General features: G+C 41.6%; 1 protein-coding gene and 1 long non-coding RNA gene across 2 annotated transcripts in view; one reads left to right on the forward strand and one right to left on the reverse strand.

Annotated features, from left to right (window-relative positions):
- PRKG2 (protein kinase cGMP-dependent 2) overlaps nt 1-22,249 on the reverse strand; it is a 38,918-nt gene extending 16,669 nt beyond the window's left edge. Inside the window, exons 1-7 of the mRNA XM_069781848.1 lie at nt 22,123-22,249; nt 18,051-18,575; nt 7,773-7,939; nt 5,943-6,056; nt 2,994-3,099; nt 1,689-1,752; nt 267-344 (exon numbers count right to left, since the gene is read on the reverse strand). Of these exons, the coding sequence (XP_069637949.1) occupies nt 267-344; nt 1,689-1,752; nt 2,994-3,099; nt 5,943-6,056; nt 7,773-7,939; nt 18,051-18,562 (1,041 nt within the window). The 5' untranslated portion in view covers nt 18,563-18,575; nt 22,123-22,249. The remainder of the gene's footprint in view (nt 1-266; nt 345-1,688; nt 1,753-2,993; nt 3,100-5,942; nt 6,057-7,772; nt 7,940-18,050; nt 18,576-22,122) is intronic.
- LOC138685137 (uncharacterized) overlaps nt 9,046-23,296 on the forward strand; it is a 31,632-nt gene continuing 17,381 nt past the window's right edge. The window contains exon 1 of the long non-coding RNA XR_011324404.1: nt 9,046-9,673. This is a non-coding gene — a long non-coding RNA (uncharacterized lncRNA). The remainder of the gene's footprint in view (nt 9,674-23,296) is intronic.

Raw genomic sequence — 23,296 nt, forward strand, 5'->3', positions numbered from 1 at the left:
CATCTCTGCTACAGTGTCAAGAGACTTCAGGACATACTTTAATTACATTATAATTAGAACAGTATAACATGGGTTCATTGCGAATGAAAATTAGGCTCCCTGAATCTCTGAAATGCTGCTCCAGGCTTTTATCACAGTAGTGTGAACTTAACTGCATCCTAAAAAACTCTGCACAGATTTTACTGAAGACCATACCCCTCAAGGTAGCTTTTGAAATACAGGTATTTGTGTATGTTACTTTATAAGTTAGGTTTATTATACCTTACCTTTCCTTTTGATATTATAAAGAAGGTATTTCCTTCTTCTCCTTCCCGAATAATATAATCTCCCTTGTCATAGTACTCCTGTTGGGGGGGGGGGGGGGGGGGGGGGAGGGAGGGAAAAGAGACAATACTGTCCAATATATCATTAGCCTCTTTGAAAATTCTGATTATTATGCAGTGTTCTTAATACATCTGGATGTTCCATTGATGTTTAACTTCCTAACTCCTGCATATGCTGCATCCCATAATAATATGCAAGCATTCCACTGTGTAATGTATGGTGGCCAATCTGTAACTTATCTTAATGCAGCAGCACGTTATTTGTTTAAAAAAATATTAACTGTTATCATCCTTATGAAGCAGGGGAAAACAAGGAAAAAAAGGTATCAAGAGCTCTTAAAAGAGTTCTAAATTAAAATCCCATTTCCAAAAGTAATTTTGGGCTTGACACCTCAGTGGGAATGCCTAAATCATCTATTGCAAGCTACCAAAGCACCAACTTTTCTGTCTCTACTAGGGAAACCTGCCTTCATTAATTGTTTAACTTTCAATCAAGCATTTTTTCCATGTTAACTTTCAGCTTTGTGATCTGTTCCTCAAAAACAACCACCTCCTTTTTTTCTCCTCTGATTGTTTCCTAAAAGTTCTCCCTTACCAGGAATCCCCCCCCCCCCCAAAGAAAAAAAAAGTTACTGCTTAGGATACTGCTGTGCTAAGGCCATTTGCCGTTTCACATAATTAACACCATGATCTCCTCATCTTCTTGTGCTATGGCCATGCATCACTATCTGCCTCCATCGACTTGTTGGGTCTGAGGCTCTTAGTTTTCTGAGGAACTTTTGTTGTCCACCTGCAGAACTGTCCCAAGACTGGGGTTCCTACACACTTTGCCTATACAAAAAACATTGATAGTTACCACTGCTCTTGGAAACCACCACAGCTATGATCATGTATCAAGCCTTTAAGCTCCAAAGGCTGCTGGCATATGCAGCCCTAAGACACACAGATATCTGACTGGTTTCATGTGTTGCAGTCCTAAGGCCTTTTTCCCCTTATATTTTGCAGTGTATGTGATCCAAGGCATATGAAAGTATTACATATCCACGTTGCAAACAGGTAAAGCGTGATTACCAAAAAAGAGTTAGAGACCCAGTCAGCAACTTTGTGCTTAATCTTAATAAAGGCTAGATTATAGATCCTCTTACCTACTTGCTTAACTCCTTCAGTGCCAAAGATATAACTTACTCTTAGGCCACTAAATGTTATTATTTGCTGTCAACCTGGAATTCCACTCTGACCACTCCAAAACGACTGTCATATTAAAAAAAGCTTCATTGTTTTTTGGTTTTGTTTTTACTTATTTATTCTTCTTTGTATTTTGAAAGCTTACGGAATACTATTTAGAAAAACTTAACAGTATCTTACCACCTCCAGGCAGTCTGTGATCTTGGTTAATTTCTCTTCAGGTAAGTTTTTCAACAGGGACACACTTCCAGAAAACAGAAATGCAAAACAAAAAAACCCCCGAAAGTCATTATTAACACTTTTTTCATGATCTCTTCTCACCTATACAATTTGTACAACCACATTTTCTAACTAGCTAAACTGGTGGTGCATCGTATACAACTAAATCCTAATTTGGAAGGTTCAAGCATTCTCATCTTGTTTTTTAGATAAACAGAACTCGCACAACTTACAACTTAGAAACATGGCAAACGTTGGTCAGTATGTAAGTCAACTTCGTATTTCAGTAGGGGAAAAAACTCCAGTGGGCACATGAACTAATTTCAAAATTCAGTCACACAAACCCCATTAATTGCAAACCCAAGACATTATAGTAATTTAATAATATATTTTCAGATGTACTGCAGAGACTGCAAAATCAGACAAAGGTAACAACTTCAGTACTACTTGGATGACTATTAAAAGAGAATCGAGCTACAGTGATGACTTAGTGAACTTGCTGGTAAGAATGAAAAAACTTCCCATCCTCAGCACTCGCACTTGTAAAAGTTAGGAAATCATAGCGCTCTCTAGCTACTCAGGCTCAGCAAAGAAGTATTTATAGAAATCAAAGATCAAGATTGATGCAAAAAATACACAAGATGTTTTATGCATGGCCAGGCTTGATTTGAAGCCTAACAAAGAATGACTATTCTGTTATAATAAAGAAAATATGAAACCATCTAATTATGGTTTGGCACTTCTAACTTGACCTTCTTCCTAATGAAAAGCACTGTACAACTCTCAGTGTTCCTGCAGGAGAGAGAATTATTCTACTCTCTGCAGATTTCCTAGTAAATTATGTTGGAATCAGCTCATAAATTGAGAGACATGCAGTTCTTATATTCAAGTCTCCAAGGGATGAGGAATATTCTTTAATCTACTCCAGCAGCAAATTAGCTTCTAGTTGGAGGACTTATTTAACTCCATTTATTTAATATATTGTTTTAACTTCTAGCCGTGCAACCTTCCTATACATTTGTTCCATTACTTAGAATCATGCAAGCACCTATTGCTGTTTCCTAATGTAATGCAAGAGAAAAACAATCAAAATGAGAAAAATGATTTTGTGAATCCTAAAAAAAATCAAGAGAGGTAAATATTCAGATTTTTGAGGCCCTTTGCATTAAGAGCACCTCTTTCTCTCTCCAAGACAGGTGCAGTGTTGTTGTGCACCTTAGGAAGTAACCAAAACCAGTATTAGAAATAGAAATGCATTATATTTACCTTCTAAGGAAGTTTCTGTATTGCTCTTGTCTTGTTTGTGCTGTCACTCTCATGATATTTTGAAACACTTCTCTGTCCAATGCCCATGTTTTAACATTGGTGATTGCTTTAAGAGAACAAAAACCAACAACAAAATCAATGTTTCCGAATGACTTGATGGAAGACATTACAGTATCAGGTCATGGTAGAAGACAGACTAGCTCTTTCAAAATGCCAAAGGCCAAATTTTAAAATATTCAGCACCTACTGCCATCAGGCTTTTAAAAGAATTCAGCTCCCACTTAAACAATGCTCACTAAAGTAAGGCATAGATTTCCAAATGGTTCCTCCACAGAGCACTTGCCATGCAACTCCACAGGCTGAGTAACCTTGAAAACCTAGCTATTTACTATGAGTACAAACAGGGCTGAATGCTTATGAAGATCTACTCCTAATCATGGACAGTCATTGCACTCAAAAGCTGCAATGTAATCTGCAAAGGAGCTGATTTGAAAGAAACAAAAACTTGGCTGAAGTTTTTCAAAATTTATGAGGCATGTTGAATACTATGGCTTGGATCCATCTCTAATTCAGATTACATGCAAAGGTTTGTGAGATATGCAATAAGACAGAAATAACAGAGGCCAAGAAATACATTTTATTTCAATTAATCCTGTGATCCTCACACAGTTTTCTTCCAATGTAGCCATTTTATAAGGGAATAAAGGGTAATCAAAACATTAATGATTATCTTTCGAAAGGTAATCAAAATATTAATACAGTAAGCATGCATAAGATCCAGCATCAAAGATGCAAACCACTAAGTGGCCTCCATGTGCAATCATTGACACAACAGAAGACATTGAATTTTTTGGTTTTTTAAGCAAAGTAAGGTGATTCTATTTAATTTAATCTCTTCTTTTAAAAAATGCTACACCATATTCAGCAGTTTTCCTTCTGTCATAAGAAGGAACAAAACTGTTTTCTCTGGGATAAAGGAAAGCTACAGAAAAAATTAGAGCAATTGATTTCCTCAACTTATCATAAACAGAATCATTTTTATAGGAAAGAAAAATGCCAGGTTTAAAATGATACCCAGACATTGTTCTTTGTACTTAACACTGATATACACATATGCTCTTAACTGCCATTTATCAAAACAGCTCGAAAATGTTTTGAATACTGGAAAGGAGAGCAACGGTATTGATTTGGTTTTGTTTTTCTCTTGAATAACATCTTTCAGTTTACTTTGCATGAAGAAATTATGGCAAGTATCCAAGCTATCACAAATGCATTTCCTGTATCTTGCACCTTAAGTAAATAAAGCAATTATATAGCTAGGAAAAAAGCCTGTAATCTCAAAAATGAGCTAGAGAAAGAGAAATTCAGAAACATGAGTAAATCATGTTCTCAGTTTCAAATACAGCTACTGTATGTAAAGATGTTGCTGGGTAGCAGCAGCCATTGAAGTGCTGTCTGGCTAAAGTCCTTCACTTGTCAGTTTTCAAAGACTGCAGGTAAAGGGTGTCACTAGATCCAGCATCAAAAAAAAGTTTTCACATATGTATTTACTAGTCATGCTCAGTTATGGCATTGTACTGCTCTTCCTCCACAACAAGAAAGCTATTGGGGAGGGGCGGGTTTCTGCAGTGATTTTAAGTATTCAAACACCCTTTCTTGTCCGTAATTGGACAACTCTTGTCCTACCTCAAAACCAATTAATGTTAAATTCTAAAGCAGCATGACATCTTACTATGCAGAAACACTACTTTATAATGCTAATACTACACAGAAGGCAAAAAAGAAAAATAGGGAACATATTAAAGTAGAGCAGCGTGCTAGTAAGAAAAATAATCACATTATTGATGCTGTTCTGTTTATCAGGCAGCAACAAAAACAGATTACAAGTAATAACTTCCATCTGCACAGCCAGCAATGATTAAGTGCTTAAACTGGGTGCAGGAAGAAAGACCAGAAGCTTTTAAAGCAAACAACTTCTTGTTTTATTCCATTTGCTCCTTTTTAAGTCAACATGAACTCTTCATACTTACTGGTGGTCCAAAGTTCCTGCAGATTTAGACAAGAACAGAAATTAGCCTTCAAACACAAGTAATATTTATGGAATGGTGGAGAGTGGAAAAGTGATGAATTTAATCATATTTGGTCACTTACTGGTCTGTCAGAGAATGATTATGGCAGGTTAGAAAAGGAATCAAGGGGTACTTAACGGATGAATATCCAGTCTTATGCAGGAAGAGGGATATTTGTATCAGAGCAACACTTAACAACTCCATCCTGCTCAGCCAGTAAACACAAAGCAAGAGCCAGTATTTGCCTCAGAGAAGCAGCACATCTCACCTAGAAGTTTCATCTCTCTGACTACCACATTTGAGATCAAACTCAAATCTTCTCCCAAGTGCCAGTCGCAAATGCCAGGTGCAAATGGATCTTGGCAAGACTCAGTAACTTAATGATACAGAACTAAAAGAAGTACAAAAGCAACCAATTCCTACATATTATTTTATTTCCTCTTGAATTACACTTTATCTGCTGTATTAAAAATGCCATGGTTCTAATATCTTTTCAAATTCAGTGTAATTTCAGCCTCAGGGTTGCATTTGACACAAGAACATAAGAGCCAAAGACCATTGCTGCTACTAAATAGTTCAACATTAAAACATAATCCTTCCGTAGCAGGTAGTTTGGTACAGATCTGGCTAACCAGCATACTTTAGAGATGCCTATTTATCAAAGGTCATGCTAGAGATGGAATTATATTCATAGCATAGTATTATTAGAGTTCCCAAGCAGAAAGAACTCAAGGAAAGAAACATGAGCTTACTGTAGATAATCAGGACATGCAAACATCTATTAAATGAAAACTTCAAAGGAAATCTGGATATAACAGGGACCTCACAAAAGTACATAGTTTTCATTTTGAGCAACATTGTTATAATAAACCTCAGGTACCTTTCACAGAGGCTGTCCGTGTGCAGTTGTATAAAATGGCTAGTTCACCAAATGTCGTCCACACAGGTATTGAGGAGAGTAGTTTATTCTGCTGAAATACTTCCAGACTGCCCTCTGTCAAAAATCATCAGGATAATAGGTATTAAAACTGAGCTCAACTGCACAGAGTGAAGGGAAAACAAATCAATGTATTTCTGGCTTCGCCACTCCCTGGAACATGGGAATGGGAGCAGCAATGCAAACAGTGCTTTGAAACACATGTACAAACCAGTAGAGATTTTTTTTTTTTTTTTTTAATGTATTGCTAATTTACAAATCTGCTCTGGAATGGAGGGAAAACTGAAATGAACTTTTCAACACGAAAAAGGCCATGGAAAAGGGTCATTCTAAATCCTGATGGGATAAACCTTTGCTACAACAAACCAATCAGTACCAGTTCAGATAGCCTAGTGTGGTGTAGACAAACAAGTCTTAAAACAGTGATCACAGGATAAATTACTCATGAGGTTTTTCTGTTCATACATGTGTATGTGTATATATGTGCAGAATGCAAAGGAGAGGGCAGAAAAATGAAAAGCATATTTCCTTTAAGAAATTATCCTTGAGCCTTACTACAAACCTAGCAAAAGTCAAAGAAAGTCTGAATTTCTTCATAGGTTACGTCTCAAAAAAACCTTCCCTTAAACTTCTTCTTAAAGTTCGGTCCTCCTCTCTCCAAGACACCCACTGACTCCTCAAAAAAGGTCTAATGTGTCAAAAATTTCCAGTTGCACAATTTCTTCCTCATATTTCATCTGTTTTTCAAAATGTTATCATTTTATCTAGCAAAAATATGACTACCCCATTACAAATCTTACCTCCTCTTTCTCCCTGCATCATCTGTGTTATCCTAACACAGCTACCATCAATTTTTCAAGCTAACCCATCTATATGAAGCCAGAAGACAGAATATACGCTTGCCAACATATACCAGTATGTTCCTGGCTTGAATATTCCTGCCTCAACAGAACATACTCCTTACAGCATGAACTCTTAATTCATATGAGCCTCTTGGCCTTCTAGTGGTTCAGAATTGATACAGTATGCAAATTAATCACAAATACTGATTTTTTTTTTTTTTTTTTTATGGTGAGATGATGAGAGTATTGACACTAGGAGGAACTTCCAGATGTTAAACTTGGGCTCCACCATGGCTGATCTGTAATTTGAGATTTGAGTATGCACACAGTAGCAGTCAGCACAGACAACTGCAGTGAGATTACTTCAGACCTGTTGGCATTACTTTAGGAAAGTCTTCTTATCCTAAAGTTTGGTTTTTGTTCTGTGGTTTGTTTTTTTTCCCAGAAAAAACAAGCAGCTGTTTTTTTAAAAAAAAAATTCAAGCTTTGAGAACTGTAAACTCAGATCTCATCTCTCAATTTCCCATACACAGAAAACTGGTATAGGCTCTCATGAATGTTGAAAAGTAAGTTTATTTCAGAAGTTGCCTCACCATTGAGCAGTTTTCTGTATTTTAAATTATACCTGCTCTTCTTTTGGAAAAGAAAGTGTTGGCTCTACCTACAACAGAAAGGATTTGCTGGCCTCTAGGCTTTCAGAAATGAAAGAGGTCATGAAATAGCATTAAATCAAGGTTCAAGTTTCTAAGGTGCTTTTTGTTACTCTCACTCTGTTTCATAAAACTCACAGGTAGAACTTGCATTGCCCTGAGCAGGCTAGCATAAATGATTTTTAAGAGCACAAACATCATCATTGTGGTTTCCTGCAAAGACTTCTGAATTACTTTCCTGTTTCTTGCACTTGTGCATTGTATGAGTAAGCAGTATTCACCTTTGAGCACAAAAATGTGATTGCCCAGCTCTCCCTGTCTGATGACGTAGCTCCCTTGCTGGAAAGTCCTTTCATACATACATTCCACCATATCTCGGAGCTGGTGAGGCTCCAGTCTCTTCAAGAACTGATTTTTGTTCAGGGCATCCGTGATAAGCTTCTTCTCACTGGTTTCAAACAAAAAACCAAAGTTTAAAAGATCCAGAATGGTTGGGTTATATTATTCACCAGGCATTCATTCCTCTCAAGGTGTTTCCTCTCATTTATAACACTCACATTGTTACAATACAAAAATCAGTTTTTTACTTACAAGTTAAAATTGTAACTATAGGGAATTGTGTTGGGTACAATGAATCATGATAGCTATAACCATGGAAACCTCATATATTTTCTATCGAATTTTGTGTTTTAAGAACTAACATTATGATTGAAACAATAGACAAAAGTGTAGCCAGGAGACTAGTTAATATAGGTAATTACAAAAGTGTAGTTAAGTGATTAACTAGTTCATAAGTTTTTCAGTTCTTTGCTCTTATGACTAGATGTTCCTGTACGCTAGATGAGAACAATTTTGAAATGGACCACATGTGACTGAAATTGCGTTAAGCTTCAAGATCAAAAGAACAAGGACAAGAACAAAGACTTCAAGGACAGCCAACAGAATCTCAAAACGGTCAGTGGTCGTAAAAGCAGCCCTTCGACTCAAATGAATTCATTATTGCGCATGATCGGATGTAGGCAGTACTATGATAATCACTAATAATAATTTTTATCCATATATATATTAATCTGATTAATATGTAATTATTACTCCATATAACTTGTTTGTGCTGAAGCTGTGGCATGCACATTAGGTGGAATTATCCCCTGTGCATCCAGTGCTGAAATAAACAAAGTGCCTGCTTCTTAACATCACATTGGTGTTAAGGAGTTTTATTCCGGATTTCAGTAACAACATGACCAGTACCACTGACAAATGTTACAATCCTTGCAATTAATATGCATTCCATTAGCTGTGCCACACTATGGACTCTCTCCTCCTGTGTGACCCCGCCTGCAGAAAGCATCAAGTTAGACGTGAAAAGGCTCCCAGTAGAAGACATGCTCCCGAGAAAGTTTTGCACTGTTTCTCACCATATTCTTTCCCCATTGCACGACTAAGGTATACAGCCTTGCTTATCTGAAGGAAAGAAATGTGCAAGTTATATCTTCAAGTTATGCCTGTACAGGAATGGCAACTTGTTAAAAAAATCAGGTCCACTTTTCTAACATTCTCATACATTTTTTCTAACTGATGATAGTAGTAAGGTTAAAGTCAACACTGATGGTACTAATGATGTACTCAAGGAGTGATGTACTTAAGAAGACCACAAAGGTCTTGTAAAACAAGATACCCTTTGTATACACAAGGCATACCTTGCTAACAACTGTGCCCCTGAAAAAGAACTAAAAGATTGATAAGAAGGGAACATCCTACCCCAGGAGGCGCTGAAAGTTGAATCATTGCTAACAGCCATGAAGTCAGGAAAGATCTTCAGTAACTGGGGGAAAGGTAAAGGCGGCAGGGGAGATCATGACCACCGACTCAATTCAAGACCAAAAGTCTTACTCCCCCACCCACCTTGAGCATGCGCTGCAGAATAAAAGAACACTGTACCTTTAATTCGAAGCCGGGAAAACTAGCCCAATAGAAACTGTGGTAGATAAGCAACTACCAGTAATAGTTTTGGGGAAGAACTTTGGAAACTAAATATGTAAAACTAAACTGTATAAATTGCTTGCCCGTTTAGGTATGAGGTGTGGTAGCTTTGTGGTTTACCACCTAGCCCCCATCTTTGTGCAAACATGACCTGGAATAAAATATCTCTGCTCTGTGTGTATATTGGCGTTTCACACACTGGGTAAACGACCCCACTTTTGAGACAACATAGCTACTAAACAAACTTATGATCAGGACACGATCGCAAGGTCGGCTTGCAAAGTACCCGTTGACTTATGTGAATCCCATAATTCACAAAATAAGACCAGGATCCAGGAGAGGTGTGTGTGGAGGTGGAGGGTTAGTACTGATCCCTTCCACACTGCTCTTTGCCCTCCATCCACCCCCCTGCAAAACTCTTCCTACTTCTGCTGTGCCCGCTTCCTTTGCGCAGACAACAACAAACAGCATAAATGCTCCTACCCGAGTAAAAATCTGTTGTAGTCTGCTCATGTGGGATGCCAAATACACTCTGTCTCTTTGAGAATGACCAGACACGAGACAATCTTTCCAAAGCAGGCCCTTTCCTCTACTGCTTTTAGGAATTTTTAGGGTATAATCAGAAGTAAAAATATAACACAAGGGCTTGTGGATATAGGCATGCAGCCATTAACGCTGACCTCTTTGCATTCTGAAATTCAGCATTCAGGGAAATAAACTTATATTATATCACACTTCGGTGATGCTACAGCAAACTGCACCTATCCCGAGTTGTTTTGTTAAAAACGTCTTCGGAAAAGCTTCAGTGTATCCGTAAAAGTCAGACAAAAGGCATGTAAAGTAGGCACATCAGTGATCAAGGACTAGCCTGTCAGGGCCCTAAGGGCAGTAATAGGCCTTAACTACCCCTATCAGCCTCACTTGGGACCACAACCCATGCACGCATCCTCTGCTCATTGGCCTCCATACTCTATTTAAGCTCAGGTCTGGGCATTCAATTCTTGCCTGAGCTATGTTATGGAAATAATGGATTTTGGTTTTGTCTTCTGGATGGGTATTGGCCCAATATTTTAAGTACTTTATTTCTGTCTCTTGGTTAGAGCTTGCATCTGATTGATCTCTTCTTCTGTGGGACTCCTGGTGGACCCTGTTATCACCACCCTGCTCTGCCTACCCTGTCCAGACCTTGTGGGATGGTGCCCTGGTTAGTGAGCACATTGTCTGTGCTGTAGTCACCCCCAGTTCACTTACTCTTGTGGAACAGCCCTGTTCTTGCTGCTCACTGAGACAGAGCCTCTGCATCATTTCCTGCAGTAGTAAACACATATAAATGGGTGAATTGTAAGGACAAGAACAGTCTATTTGAGCTGCTGGTGGAAGAGCCCAGTGGTTGGATTTTAAGAAGAAAATGTGGAAAAATCAACAGTGGATGAATCACTAATAATGATTAACCAACCGAGACAAAGCTGGCTATACATATGTACTAGGCAATCTATGAGTTCTGATTGACTTGTGTATGTCCTGGGTCAAGGGCTTCCTATAAAGCAGTGCCTTGAATCCATGCCAGAAATGAATGCAATTAAACAACTGCTGCATGGATGGAGCTTTTACGGACCTACTGAGTAGTTTTCCTTTACTGCTGAAGTGAAAGGTAAATTCTGCCTTTAAGTCCCCATGTTCCTAATGTACATGTGTAAGGAACCTGCATAACAAAATAAACACCCTAACAGCTTTCTGAGGCATTTGAGGCCCACTCTTGCTTGTATTCATAAAACAATGCAAGATTATCATCAAAACTAGGTTATGTGGGAAAATCTCCTGAAGAAAATCCAAAAATGAACAGTCAGTTAAGGCAAGTAAGTAGACTTACAATATTACCAGCCATATAATGACTGAAAATAAGTAAAGTTAATGAGATAAGGCAAGAAAAGTAAAATCAAATAGCTATGGTGAGGACTGTGTTTAGAAACAGAGATCATAACTTAGCTTCTGCCGAAAGCAACAGAGTTATTAGAATATAAGCTCTAACTTTGTTTTCTGCTAAAAACAACCTTGCTTATTTAATTCACCCTGGCCTGCATCATGCATACAATACTCCAATAAAATACAGTAAATGGGTCATAAGCTGATACTTAAAATGAGCACTAAAGCTTCCAGAACTACAGAACAGAAGACTATGCTGTTTTCAGAAAGTGCAGTTGGCCACAGAGCGAAGGACACATGAGTATCATAACCATGGCTCAGGCTCTTGAAGCAGTTGATCGCTCATTTCATGGGCATCCAGCACAGTATCTAACAGTTTTCTCTCCATTGTTTTCCTCAGCTTCTCATATACCCGCTCCACTCTTGAGAACTGCTGCTGGAAATAACTAGATATCCTGAAAGGACAGAAGACATTTGATCCCATACTCGTGCCTGTCACTGTCCTGATAAATACTACTAAAAGGCTAAAAAGGGAGTGCACAGCTCCACACAACTGTTCTGGTGTTGAGGTATTTCTTGGTCCCACTGCTAGTAGGACTCTTCTTCACTGCCTAGGGCCAGCTTTGCCATAGTGTCCTTCTCTAGTCTTTGTTCCCCTCCCTGTTGTTAGCTCTTGTGGAAATGTTTCCCCTGCCCCTTTCAATACATTCCCAGTCAACCCCTAGAAATAGCACTTGACACTCTAAGAAGGGCTTTTTGTGAACAGGATTGGGAATTTATTCCCATCATAAGATAGATGTCATCCCAGGTACAAGGGTACAACATATACTTTGCAGAGTAATGCTTTCTCTTAATATACCTTCCTGCTACTAAAGAGAGATTTTTGGTTACCTGCTGGCCTTGACTGGTAAAAGACATCAATGTCAAGTGTCAAGACAGTTCTTCCCCAACCAATAACAGAACTGGGTCATGATCCTGAGCCCATAATGGGAAGGGACTTGATATAGGCAGCTTAAATGCTGCTAATGGTGATAGGATGCTCTGGAAGGACACAGAAAAATGGAGAACCAAGCCCTACAGATACTGAGACACCTAGATTCTTAACACTGCAAAGGATAAGAGATTAAAAAAAATTCCATTTGAAAGACTGGAGAGATCTGCTGTCAAATACCATGTTCCAACTCTAAAATCTTCAGGTTTTAGTTAAATTTTCAATGCTCAAACTCCCATTAAGGAAAACCTCATATTTTTGGAAACTGAGATGGATCTATCCAACTAGCTCAAGAGATGAACTATATCCATGAGAAAACATCCACTCATGCAGGATAGATCAAGAACCGTTGAAAGCTTCTAAAACTTTCATGCTGAGATACTCCAAACAAAAGTATGGCACTTAAAACCCTACTAAATCAATAGCATAAAATTGTGACATTTGTTTTACAAATGTTTCTAAAAGGGACTGCTAACACTCTGGACTCAATGCAAATATAGCATGGAACTTGCCTTCCTTCTGAAACAGCTCCTTTCACAACTGTGTAGCAACACTGCAATTGTCTTATGCAGAAGTGGGGCTGCATTAAGTCCTCTCTCTGTAAAGGGGAGGCAGCTACCTATATCAATGACTCTAAACACTTCTATAGACACTGTTAGGCTAAAGGATCAGTATTTTTTAATTACAGTGGACAGAATTCTGTAGACAGTGAAGGTTAGACTTTGTCCTTACATGTATGCCAACTGTCTGAATTTGACCTACTACAGTATTTACAGCCCAGGTAAGGAAACAAAATGTTTGTACCTTCCAGAATTTGGTTGTCTCGATAGCAAGGTGATGCTGGCTTAAACAAGTGCATGTGTATTGCAGGCTTATCTAACTGAGAGGCATAGTAGTGCTATGTCTAAAACAGTTTTGTAGTCGTTTTTCCGCATCTGTTTGCTTCCAAAGTATTTGGAAGATCAAATAATACTTTGGCCACTACTGCATAGAAAGATGTATCTGCCCCCACCCCAGAAGTCTGAGCAAGATTTTTCACTATAACTTGATTAGTTGGAGAAAGCATAAATTCTTCCTTCTGTGACTACAATGTATGTTGCTTTAGAAAATACATTTTCTATAAGGGTAGTTTAAAAAAGCATTCTGTCCAGGTCTAAGAGCTGTCACAGAGCAGCATCTAATGTTAAGCTGGCTGTAGCAGGAAAAAAATGTTATCTTGCAAATGACAAATACTTTAGGTATGATCTTCAAGATTTTTAAAAATTGATTATGCCACAGGAATTGAGGTTTCGTTAGTACCTTGCATATGTATTAACTCAAGTCACCCATACTTGCTGTACTGTAGTTCAAGATGTCTAGTCTTTCAAAGCCTAAGATATTTGAACAAAGTCACTTTGATCACTGCAAAGCACATGACAAGTACCCATTAATAAGACATATTTAAGTTTCAGAACCTTAGCCAAAGGTTCAAAGACATGAACTCTTGGAGATGGTCTAAACTGTATATAAAACCAAAACTAGTCTGACCCGTCTTTTTCATGACTACTTAGGCTAAAAAGAACATTAACACAAAGCATCACTAAAAAACTCCAACAACAACAAAGACCACCTGCTGTAATGCCAATAATACAAGATCTTATTCCACTACTTACCTGTCTTTCTGACAACTGGACCATGCTCTTGGACCTACATGTAAAACACAGCAAGACTGGCTGTGTTTATTTCCTACCAAGAGCTAAAGCTGGAAAATAGTTAATTGCAGAAAATTAAGTTTAGTAACACTGGGTAAAATATGAAGTTGAAGTTAAGTTTAATATTCGAAGCAATTAAATTTTTAATGTCTGGAATGATCTACTGAATACTTAGGATACCCTAGAAGTCACCTTTTCTTAATTCTAGGCCCTCTGATGATTTAGGATTCAAGAGATCAACTGTAAGGTGATGGAGGAAAGGATGGGGGAATGGAATGATTTGAGTTGGAAGGGACCTTAAAAGATCATCTAATACAATGCCCCAGCCATGGGCAGGGACACCTTTCACTACTAGATCAGGTTGCTGAAAGCCCCATCCAACCTGACCTTTAACACTTCCAGGGATGGGGCATCCACAAATTCTCTGGGCAACCTGTTCCAGTGCCTCACCACCCTCATGGTAAAAAGGCTTCTTCCTTATATCCAATCTAACCTACCCTCTTTCAGTTTAAAACTGTTGCCACTGGTCCTCTAACTACAGGCCTTGGTAAAAAGTCTTTCTCTGTCTTTCTTGAAAGTCGTCTTTATATACTGAAAGACTGAAATAAGGTCTCCTCAGAGGCTTCTCTTCTCTAGGCTGACCAACCCCAACTCTCTCAGTCTTTCTTCATAGGAGAGGTATTCCAGCCCTCTGATGATTTTTGTGGCCCTCCTCTGGACCCCCTCTAACAGGTCCATGTCTTGTGCTGCAGGCACCAGAGCTGGACACAGTACTGCAAGTGGGGTCTCAAGAGTGGAGTACAGGGGGAGGATCACCTCCCTCAAGCTGCTGGCCATTATTCTTTTTATGCAGCCCAGGATATGGTTGGCTTTCTGGGCTGCAAGCACACGTTGCTGCCTCATGTTCAATTTACATTCACCAGTATCCCCAAGTCCTTTACTGCAGGGCTGCTGCAAGATATGTTTTTCTTCAGTCATAATCCTGCCTCCCATGAAAGAAGTTTACATAAACTCTTTAGTCAATTGAAATCATACATTTACGTTAAATTAATATTCTAGTATTAAAAATTGAAGATTTGGTTGCACGTCCAAAATTGGTTTTACTTAGTTTCGCACTGGAGCTTGAGGAGCAACTTCTTTTTTTGTGTAGAACACAAGGCAAACCCTCTAATGCTAATTGCTCTGGCCAAGTTGGTACACTTGCTAGCACTAGACAATCAAACAAATGATGAGTTCTAGTTCCTTCTCAAATTACTTACTCTAAGGACAATAATTAACAGGCAAATCCAAGCTTAATGACCAACACGGAAGACAAGAATTTAAATGAAAATTCAAGAATGTGCAAGTACTAAAGAGAAGAAAACGAAGGTACAAACAGAATCAGAAAAGCTGGAAATGGTGGGGAGGGGAGGATGGTGTGCTCTTACTGCCAATGCAGTGCATACTTAAGCAGTCAGTTGTTTCCAGAGGAGTAAATATCAGAATAAATTTAAGAATGGTGTGTTCTAAATTGTTATGAATCTATGGGAGCCTTAGCAGTAACAATGACAATCTCTGAACCAGATTGTAAGAGATGAAAGGAGGGAAGAGAACTGATCCTTTATCCTGTTATGTTACACTAAATCTTTTAGAAAGACAAGAAAACAGCTAAAAAGAAAATGTTTTTAGAAATGCTAAGCCACTGAATCAAGAAGGCAAATTTCTAGCTCTGTTTCTATTGCATGATCAGCATTACACTTGGATTACTTAAGCTGCAATATTTGTTTTTGTTCTGAAAGCCAAAGTCTGTGCTGCACTTAGCTAATCAACTGGCTCTTCTTGCTTCAATCCTCAGTGCTGTCACAATTCTGTCTCTGAAAGCCAGGTGGCGGACTGCAGTACAAGGATCATACCAAAGAGAAAACAGGTAATTACATATAGAACACTCCTAAACCAAACAATTATTTAAACTGCCCAGGTACTTGTGATAAAATGTTAATAGAGTTCCCTTACTCTGGAAAAACACTGCTAGCTGAAGATTTCAGCTCCTTATGATGACTCAGGCAGCCTTTCTGGTTCACAACACAGCCTCTAATGTGCAATGCTGGACATGATGGATGAGAAACCAAGTCTGATGACTCTCAAGCCTACTCAAATGCACCATGAATTCTTAACAAAACAATAAAGCTCCCCACAAATCTGAGGCACTTAAGCTGCTGGCTGAAGTCCACATAGATTCTGGCTACCACTATGTTAAAACAGACACTCAGGTTGTGTCTACACTGCAAAGTAAAAGAGGGTCTAAGGTATGTTTAAGGATACCAGTCTGATACGTCTGTCCACATGATCAGCTGTGACCACAGATATTTCTGGCTCTTGCAGAGGCTAGAAGTATAATTGGATTCAAAGAGGAACAAGTAAAATTAGGATCCTACACCATGACTGTCAGAATCTGGAGGGCAGAAGGAAGCTCCTAAGAGGATAATCGCACCGTACAAAACATTTCATTATATTTCGCAACAGACTGAGTTGAAACTGGGCTGACAAACTTTGTACACAGCTCAGAATCCATGTCTGTACTGCATTTGGGAGAGCTGAGCTGGGGCCACCTGCTCCTTCCCAAGCCATCCATGCTATAGGAATAAGAATCTGAACACACATGAAGGCATCCAGCCTTCTGCTTGTCAGTGCTCCAGAGTATAGCTTCTGCTGCAAGCACTAGGCAAACCTAGACCTGAGAAGAGGCTTAGGTTCTGCTTAGCTGGCAGTAAAGATAAATCCCAAAGAGACTATAAGAGTCTCCTCAACTAAAATACAGAGGCTACTCACCACCCTTCATCTGAAGTCTGTGGGACACACATGATTCTTGGTTAAAGTTACACACAAACTCAACCAGCATCTAACTACCACAGTGACAAAGCCTATATAAAAGAGATGGATACTTTAATCTTGATTTATCATGAGGAGAGGATATCATTGTCATAAAAATAATATCCTTGTAACACAAGTGTCGTGGTTTCAGCCCAGCCAGTATCAAAGCACCACGCAGCTGCTCGCTCACTTCCCTCCCTGCTCCCCGGCCATGGTGGGATGAGGTGAAAATATAAAGAAAAGCTCGTGGGTCGAGATAAGGGCTGGGAGGGATCACTCCCCACTTATGGTCACGGGCAAAAGACAGGCTCAACTTGGGGAAGAAACAAAATCAATTTAATTTACTACCAATCAAATGAAAACAAGGATATCAGGAAGTAAACCCAAACCTTAAAACACCTTCCCCCCACCCCTCCCTCCTTCCCGAGCTCGACCCCACTCCTGGTTCTCTCTACCTTCCCCCTGGCATCGCAGGTGAACAGGGGATGGGGGTTGGGGTCAGCTCCCCACACCTTGTCTCTGCCGCTCCTTCCTCCTCAGGAGGAGGACTCCTCACTCGTCCCCTGCTCCAGTGTGGGGTCCCTCCCATGGGAGACAGTCCTTCATGAACATCTCCAATGTGAGTCCTTTCCGTGGGCTGCAGTTCCTCACAAACTTCCCTGGAGTGGGTCCTTTCCATGGGCCGATCTTCAGTCACACACTGCTCCAGCACAGGCTTTCCCATGGAGTCGTGGCCATCCTCCAGACATCTGCTCCCCCACTCCCCTCCATGGGCTGTGGGGGGACAGCCTGCCGTCTCACCACGGGCTGCAGGGGCATCCACCTCCTCCAGCACACCTCCTCCCCTCCTTCTTCACTGACCTCGGTGTCTGCAGAGGGGTTCCTCTCACATTCCAATCCCCCTACTCACTGCAGGTTCCCCTTCTTAAATCTGTTCTCCCAGAGGAGCTACCACTGTCACTGTTTGGGTCAGCCTGGGCCAGAGGCGGGTCTGACTTGTAGCCAGGGAAGCTTCTAGCAGCTTCTCACAGGAGCCACCCCTGCGGCCCCTCCCCTGCTACCAAAAAACCCCACCACACAAACCCATAACACACAAGCATATAATCCCCCTGAAACAAGCTCACCTGGAATCCTTTCGTACTCTTGCTTTTTCAAAGGAAAACATAGCTTGCCTGTCCAAACCATACAGCCATGTTGTCGGCTCTGCAGATACACCTTCCTTTGCTCCTCTCCTCCTATCGGCAGAGACTTGAATCCTTGAAGCCACTTTAAATGGAGAAGGCTGAAGAGAGTGCTCTCCTTGAGTGCTAACAACATCCTGCAGCTTGTTCAACTGTATACACTTGCTCTGAAGTTCCTTGGTGAGTTCTTCTATGACCTTAGTCTGCACAGCCAGCTGTTCCTGAAGCTCAGCAACATGACTTTGACCCTCTTGCAACTTTTGATTTTTTCTCTTCAGCTCCTTTTCCAGTTCAAGCACCCTGCTGCAAAGAACATCAGCTTGCCCATTGATCACATTGATGCCTGGACCTGGGTCCTTCAAAAACTTATGGTTGCTAGCACAGCCAATAGAGAGGTTTGCTACGTGTCTATCCGGCCGCCTCAGACGCTTGGGTTTCACTGATCCATTCCCCATTTTGTCCAGATACCTAGGTGAGAAAATAAATTTGCAGTTTTATTTCATTCCCCAACAAGAAGAAAAAAATAATTCATGGAATGATAAGTAATGAATTTAGTAATTAATGGGCAGCTGAATTTCAGATATACAACTATAGTAAATATAGTCAATTGCTTTCATCCTTTCCAGTCCTGAAAGTCAGAGGAGTAAAGGGGTAGGTAGGTTGGTGGATAGAAAGGGGATAGTAAAGGGGTAGGTAGGTAGAAGAGGTAGGTAGGTTGGTGGATACAAAGCAAAAGGTCTGATGCTTACCACTTCTTTTTTGTGAGTTGAAGAAGAGATGTGTAAGCTCCTATCAGCCTAACAAAGACAAAACAAACAGCAGGAAGGAGAAAAGCTTTGCGCTCTACTGCTGAAGCAAGAAAATTGTTAGAAGCAAAAAAAAAGTTGGGTCACCTCCCTGTTGAGGAATAATTATTGAGTACACAGACTAATTTAACCAGTGGGTGCATATCTGCCTGGCATAAAGGATATGTGATTATTAAGCATATGTGTTAATAATAATTAAAAAAAAAAACCTTTAAGTGTTATGACCGTAAAAGAACAGTCATACTGATCAGAACAGGGGTCTGGCTAGCTTATAAACTGTCTCCAACCATGGCCATAAGGAGATGCCCAGGAAAGGGTATCAACAGGATGAACATATGGGCTGCTTGACTGAAATACTGTCTGAAATTTCGTATTTCCTGAGCCTGATATGCTTTATTTAATCCTCAGTGGGTCTCTAATCCTAGTACTTGTCTCATCCCTTCTAACCCCTGTAAGCTTCATATCTGCAGACCCTGGCAGGACCCTAGCAAGGAGTTGCATGGGTCTCCTTCTTGCATGAAGAACTACCTCCTTTGTTTGTTTCTTCCAGTACAAAACCAGGGATATCAAAGTTAGGAAAAGCCAGTTTCAGAAAGACTTATCTCTATTAACCTTTTTCTATGCTGTTTTTTAAATTTCCATCCTACCTCTCTGCCTGAATGTAAGCCTGAATTATTTCCCAGAATGACAACTACCAGCTTACTCAGTCCTTTCTCATACAGACATCACTCCAAAAGTTTGACCAACCTTGCTATCTTTTGCTGATGACAAATTCAGGGCAGCACAGATTTAGACCTGATTTATTCCTACCAAGAGCAGGCACTTGGCGCTGTTTCTGCAGCTCTCTTAATCGTTTAAAACTGGCTCACGTTTATTTGTTAGTGTAACAGCAGCTACTGCTGTCAATTACCTTTTACGGTGAATTACCCCTTTCCATTGTCTAATCATGAAAAGTGACCAGGAAAAAAAAAAAAAAAAGAGCTTGGGCTCCTGTCAGAACACCTATGCTCCAAGCACTTGCTGCAACTAGCAGCCTTCAGTAGATTTGCAGTGACCCACCTTCCTCCCTGGACACTGTCTTTGGCATATTGTATTGTATCATTTTAAGAGGAGCGAGGAAGAAGTACCTGCTGCTTAGGTCACACTGTATTAAATGCACAAGTTGAGGGGGAAAAACTAACATGTTGCTTTTGGGAGTCTAGCGTTCAACAATCACTAACCCACTGTACCCCAGAACTAGTCCCTATAAATCCCATCTGTGAGCCACAACAGTGCCAGGTTACAGTTTGGTTTAGTTCAAGCCTAAGGAGGCTTCCACCACAAGAGAAGGAACGACCTTAGGGCTGTGTTGTCTGGGCCTTAGCACCACATAGAGCTTTTCCCAAAACCCTTGCTCAGGCTCTTCATGAATCTTGTTCAATTGTAACCTGCTATTGCAGAAGACCACAGCACAGGAAATACCTGCCTCAGATGAAACAGAAAATTGTTTCCTTGGACTCTGATTTTTGCCTCATCAATAAGCTATTTTAATAAGTTATATGAAAGTACTGGCGCACTAACCAGGCAATCATGCTGCTATTGTGATCAGTCATCAGTAGGCCCAAAGCAGCTGTTGGTCTGCCTCATGAATGAAGTACAACTTTTTCAGGTTGAAACCCAAGTGATGTAGCTTAAGCTAATCTCTTTTACCATTTCATTGGAACCAGGTAAGAACATGCCCCTGACAAGGTACACTGATCAGACAACAATAAATAAATTGGGAAGCTTCAGCAATTTGCTTTTACTGGCTAGTATAACCATACTTTTAACAGATGCACAATTCTGTTCTGGTTTGCAGCCTTCAGTGGGTTAGAATTGAAATACTTGACAAGGTAGCTCACATTGCAAATCTAGTTTTCCTTAAAATGGTCTTGCTTATTGTGACTTCGCGTAACATTTTTCTTTTGCTCCAGTTTCCCGGGTGCATTTTGACAGCTGGTGCTTCAGCTCGATAACAGGGTAGTATGTCAGAAATAAAGGTAAATCTCTACTGCACAGGACTATTTAAAGAAATTGCACATCAAGGTACCAAATCAAATAACTCTGAAGAAGGGCCTATGTGTCACTGCATATGGCTTAACCAAAGATCTTAGCTCAGCATGCAACCACATTTAAAAAAACGCCCAAACAACAAACCAACAACCAACCCCAAACAACAAACCAACAACCAACCTAAACTAAATGTTACAACATCTAGAGTAAAAATGGAGATTACAGGAAATATGTCATCACACACAATACGGGGGCAGCCTCTGCTATTAAATGCAGTGGCAGTCACCACATTTCAAAAAAAAAGGATATCACAGACGTTTTACAATGACCTTTACAAAAGGATAGGGTGACTGCCCCAAGGCACAGAAAAACCTATTTAGATTGCATCCAGAAAAGGAACAGGTTTACTGTATGAAGAGATGATGATCAAAGTTCATAATATGACTGCACTGGAGTGAAAACATTAGGAACGTCTGTCTTCCTGTTGTATACGCACAACTAATTGTCAGTGCACAATGGAACAAGCAGTCAGATCTGACAGACCCCTGTTTCCACACGGTGCCCGTTATTGGCAACTAGTATAAGAAACTCACAGCCCAGTATGTAGCAGGACTCAAGAAAAGACTGATAGGGAATTCAGCATTGCAGTAGTTAATTCTAACAGAATACTTAAAACCTTATGCCTCCAAGGTCTGGCCAATCTTCACCCAGAAGTACCAAGACAAAAAGCAAAAACAGAGCACGCCCTGTGTTCACTACAGGGCACCTCACATGATTTTTTTCGAGGGGTCTGCCACTAGCCGAGACGTAGCCGGGATCCGGGCGGACCCGAAACCCACCCAGGAGAGAAGAGGATGCCCGGGCTCCCCACCCGGCGCGGGCTGCTCAGGGGATTCAGCGCCAGTGGGCGCCGAGTGCCCGGGCTGCGCTCCCCAGAAACCGGGTCCACCTCAGGGCCGCGGGGTGCCGGTGCCGCCGGGCCAGCACCACCGCCGCCGCCGCCGCGCCTGCCCCGCCGGAGCCCGGCGTCACTCCGGGGAGGCCGCAGCTCCTCCAGGCACCCCAGCCGCCGCGGCGCGGTCCCGGCCTCCCCAGGTCCCCGCACGCCCCCACCGGCAGGGGCCGGTGCCTCGGTCCCGGTCCCGGTCCCGGTCCCGGTCCCGCGGGGCTGCCCTCACCTGCGCGCTCGGCTGGGCCCGGGGCCCCGAGACAGGACGGGGCCGGGCGGCGGCGGAGACGGACGGATGCTCCCGCACTCACGGCGGAGCCGGGGCGGGCGGAAACGCCGCTGCCCGCCTCGCTCGCTGCCCGTCACGGGCAGCCGGGGGGTGAGGCGGAGGCGGGGGTGGCCGCGCCCGCTCGTCCCTCCCTCGGCGGTACGGGGGCTGCGGGGGCGCTGGGCTGTCCCCCGCCCAGGGAAAGGCAGGGGCTTGCAGGGCGTGGGGAGCCGCCGGTGCCATGTGCAGGCTCGGCAGGGAGGCGGATGCCCCGTCCCGGGCGGGCAGGGTCCGGAGCCGCAGGGACAAGCCGGGCTGCTCAGCCCATTCCGCTTCGCAGAGAGGTAAATGCAGGGCCCGGCTCGGGCCATGCTGACAAGTGCTTGTCCTGCTTGCTTTCCCCTGCCCTTTGGAGAGGTCCTGGCCTGACTATCGGGCACACGGGCTGAGCTGCAGCTCTTGTTCTCCGAAACTGACCCCCAGGCACCACTGCACAGCACTCCTGCAAGGCATCTTCTCGCGTCCCAAGGTCTGTCCTCACTCAGGCTCGAGCACCACGGCTTGCCCCAGAACAGAGCGTTGCCCTTGTGTTCAACGCCGACTCTCGGTAGAGTATGGGTTTCACAAGGGCCATTCTCTCCTGGTGCGTATCTTTATGGTGATTCAAAACAGCTGTCTTCAAATCAAGGATTGTTAGACCCAAACAGCCTGCCAGACCATGAGTGAAAGGATTTTACAACAGCCAAAAAGCTGCATGCACAACTCTCCTACTCTTGCTGTCAAGCAGACTTGGTCTAACCCCAACCTGTAGCCTCTAGGACACCAGCTCTCCAATTTTGTCCTCTGCACTTACCCTCTCCTCTTGAGACTGTCTTCACATTAACCCCAGATTCTTTCTTGTCCCATTCACAAACTTAAAATTACTGATCGAAAAGTGCCAGCACTGGAGGAGAAATACCAAACGCGATCCCTAAGTCTTTGCTGGTATCTCTCCCATGTGCAATTCCTGCAGCCCCACTAGTGAAAAATGTTTACAAACGCATGTCTATTAAATACTCCAGGCAGCTCCATCACATGCACCGATGCCAGTTTGCCTACCTATAAATCCTCCTTCGGCTTCAACAGACCTCAGTGT

Source organism: Haliaeetus albicilla, chromosome 1 (genome assembly GCF_947461875.1).
Source record: "Haliaeetus albicilla chromosome 1, bHalAlb1.1, whole genome shotgun sequence".
Classification (NCBI taxonomy): domain Eukaryota; kingdom Metazoa; phylum Chordata; class Aves; order Accipitriformes; family Accipitridae; genus Haliaeetus; species Haliaeetus albicilla.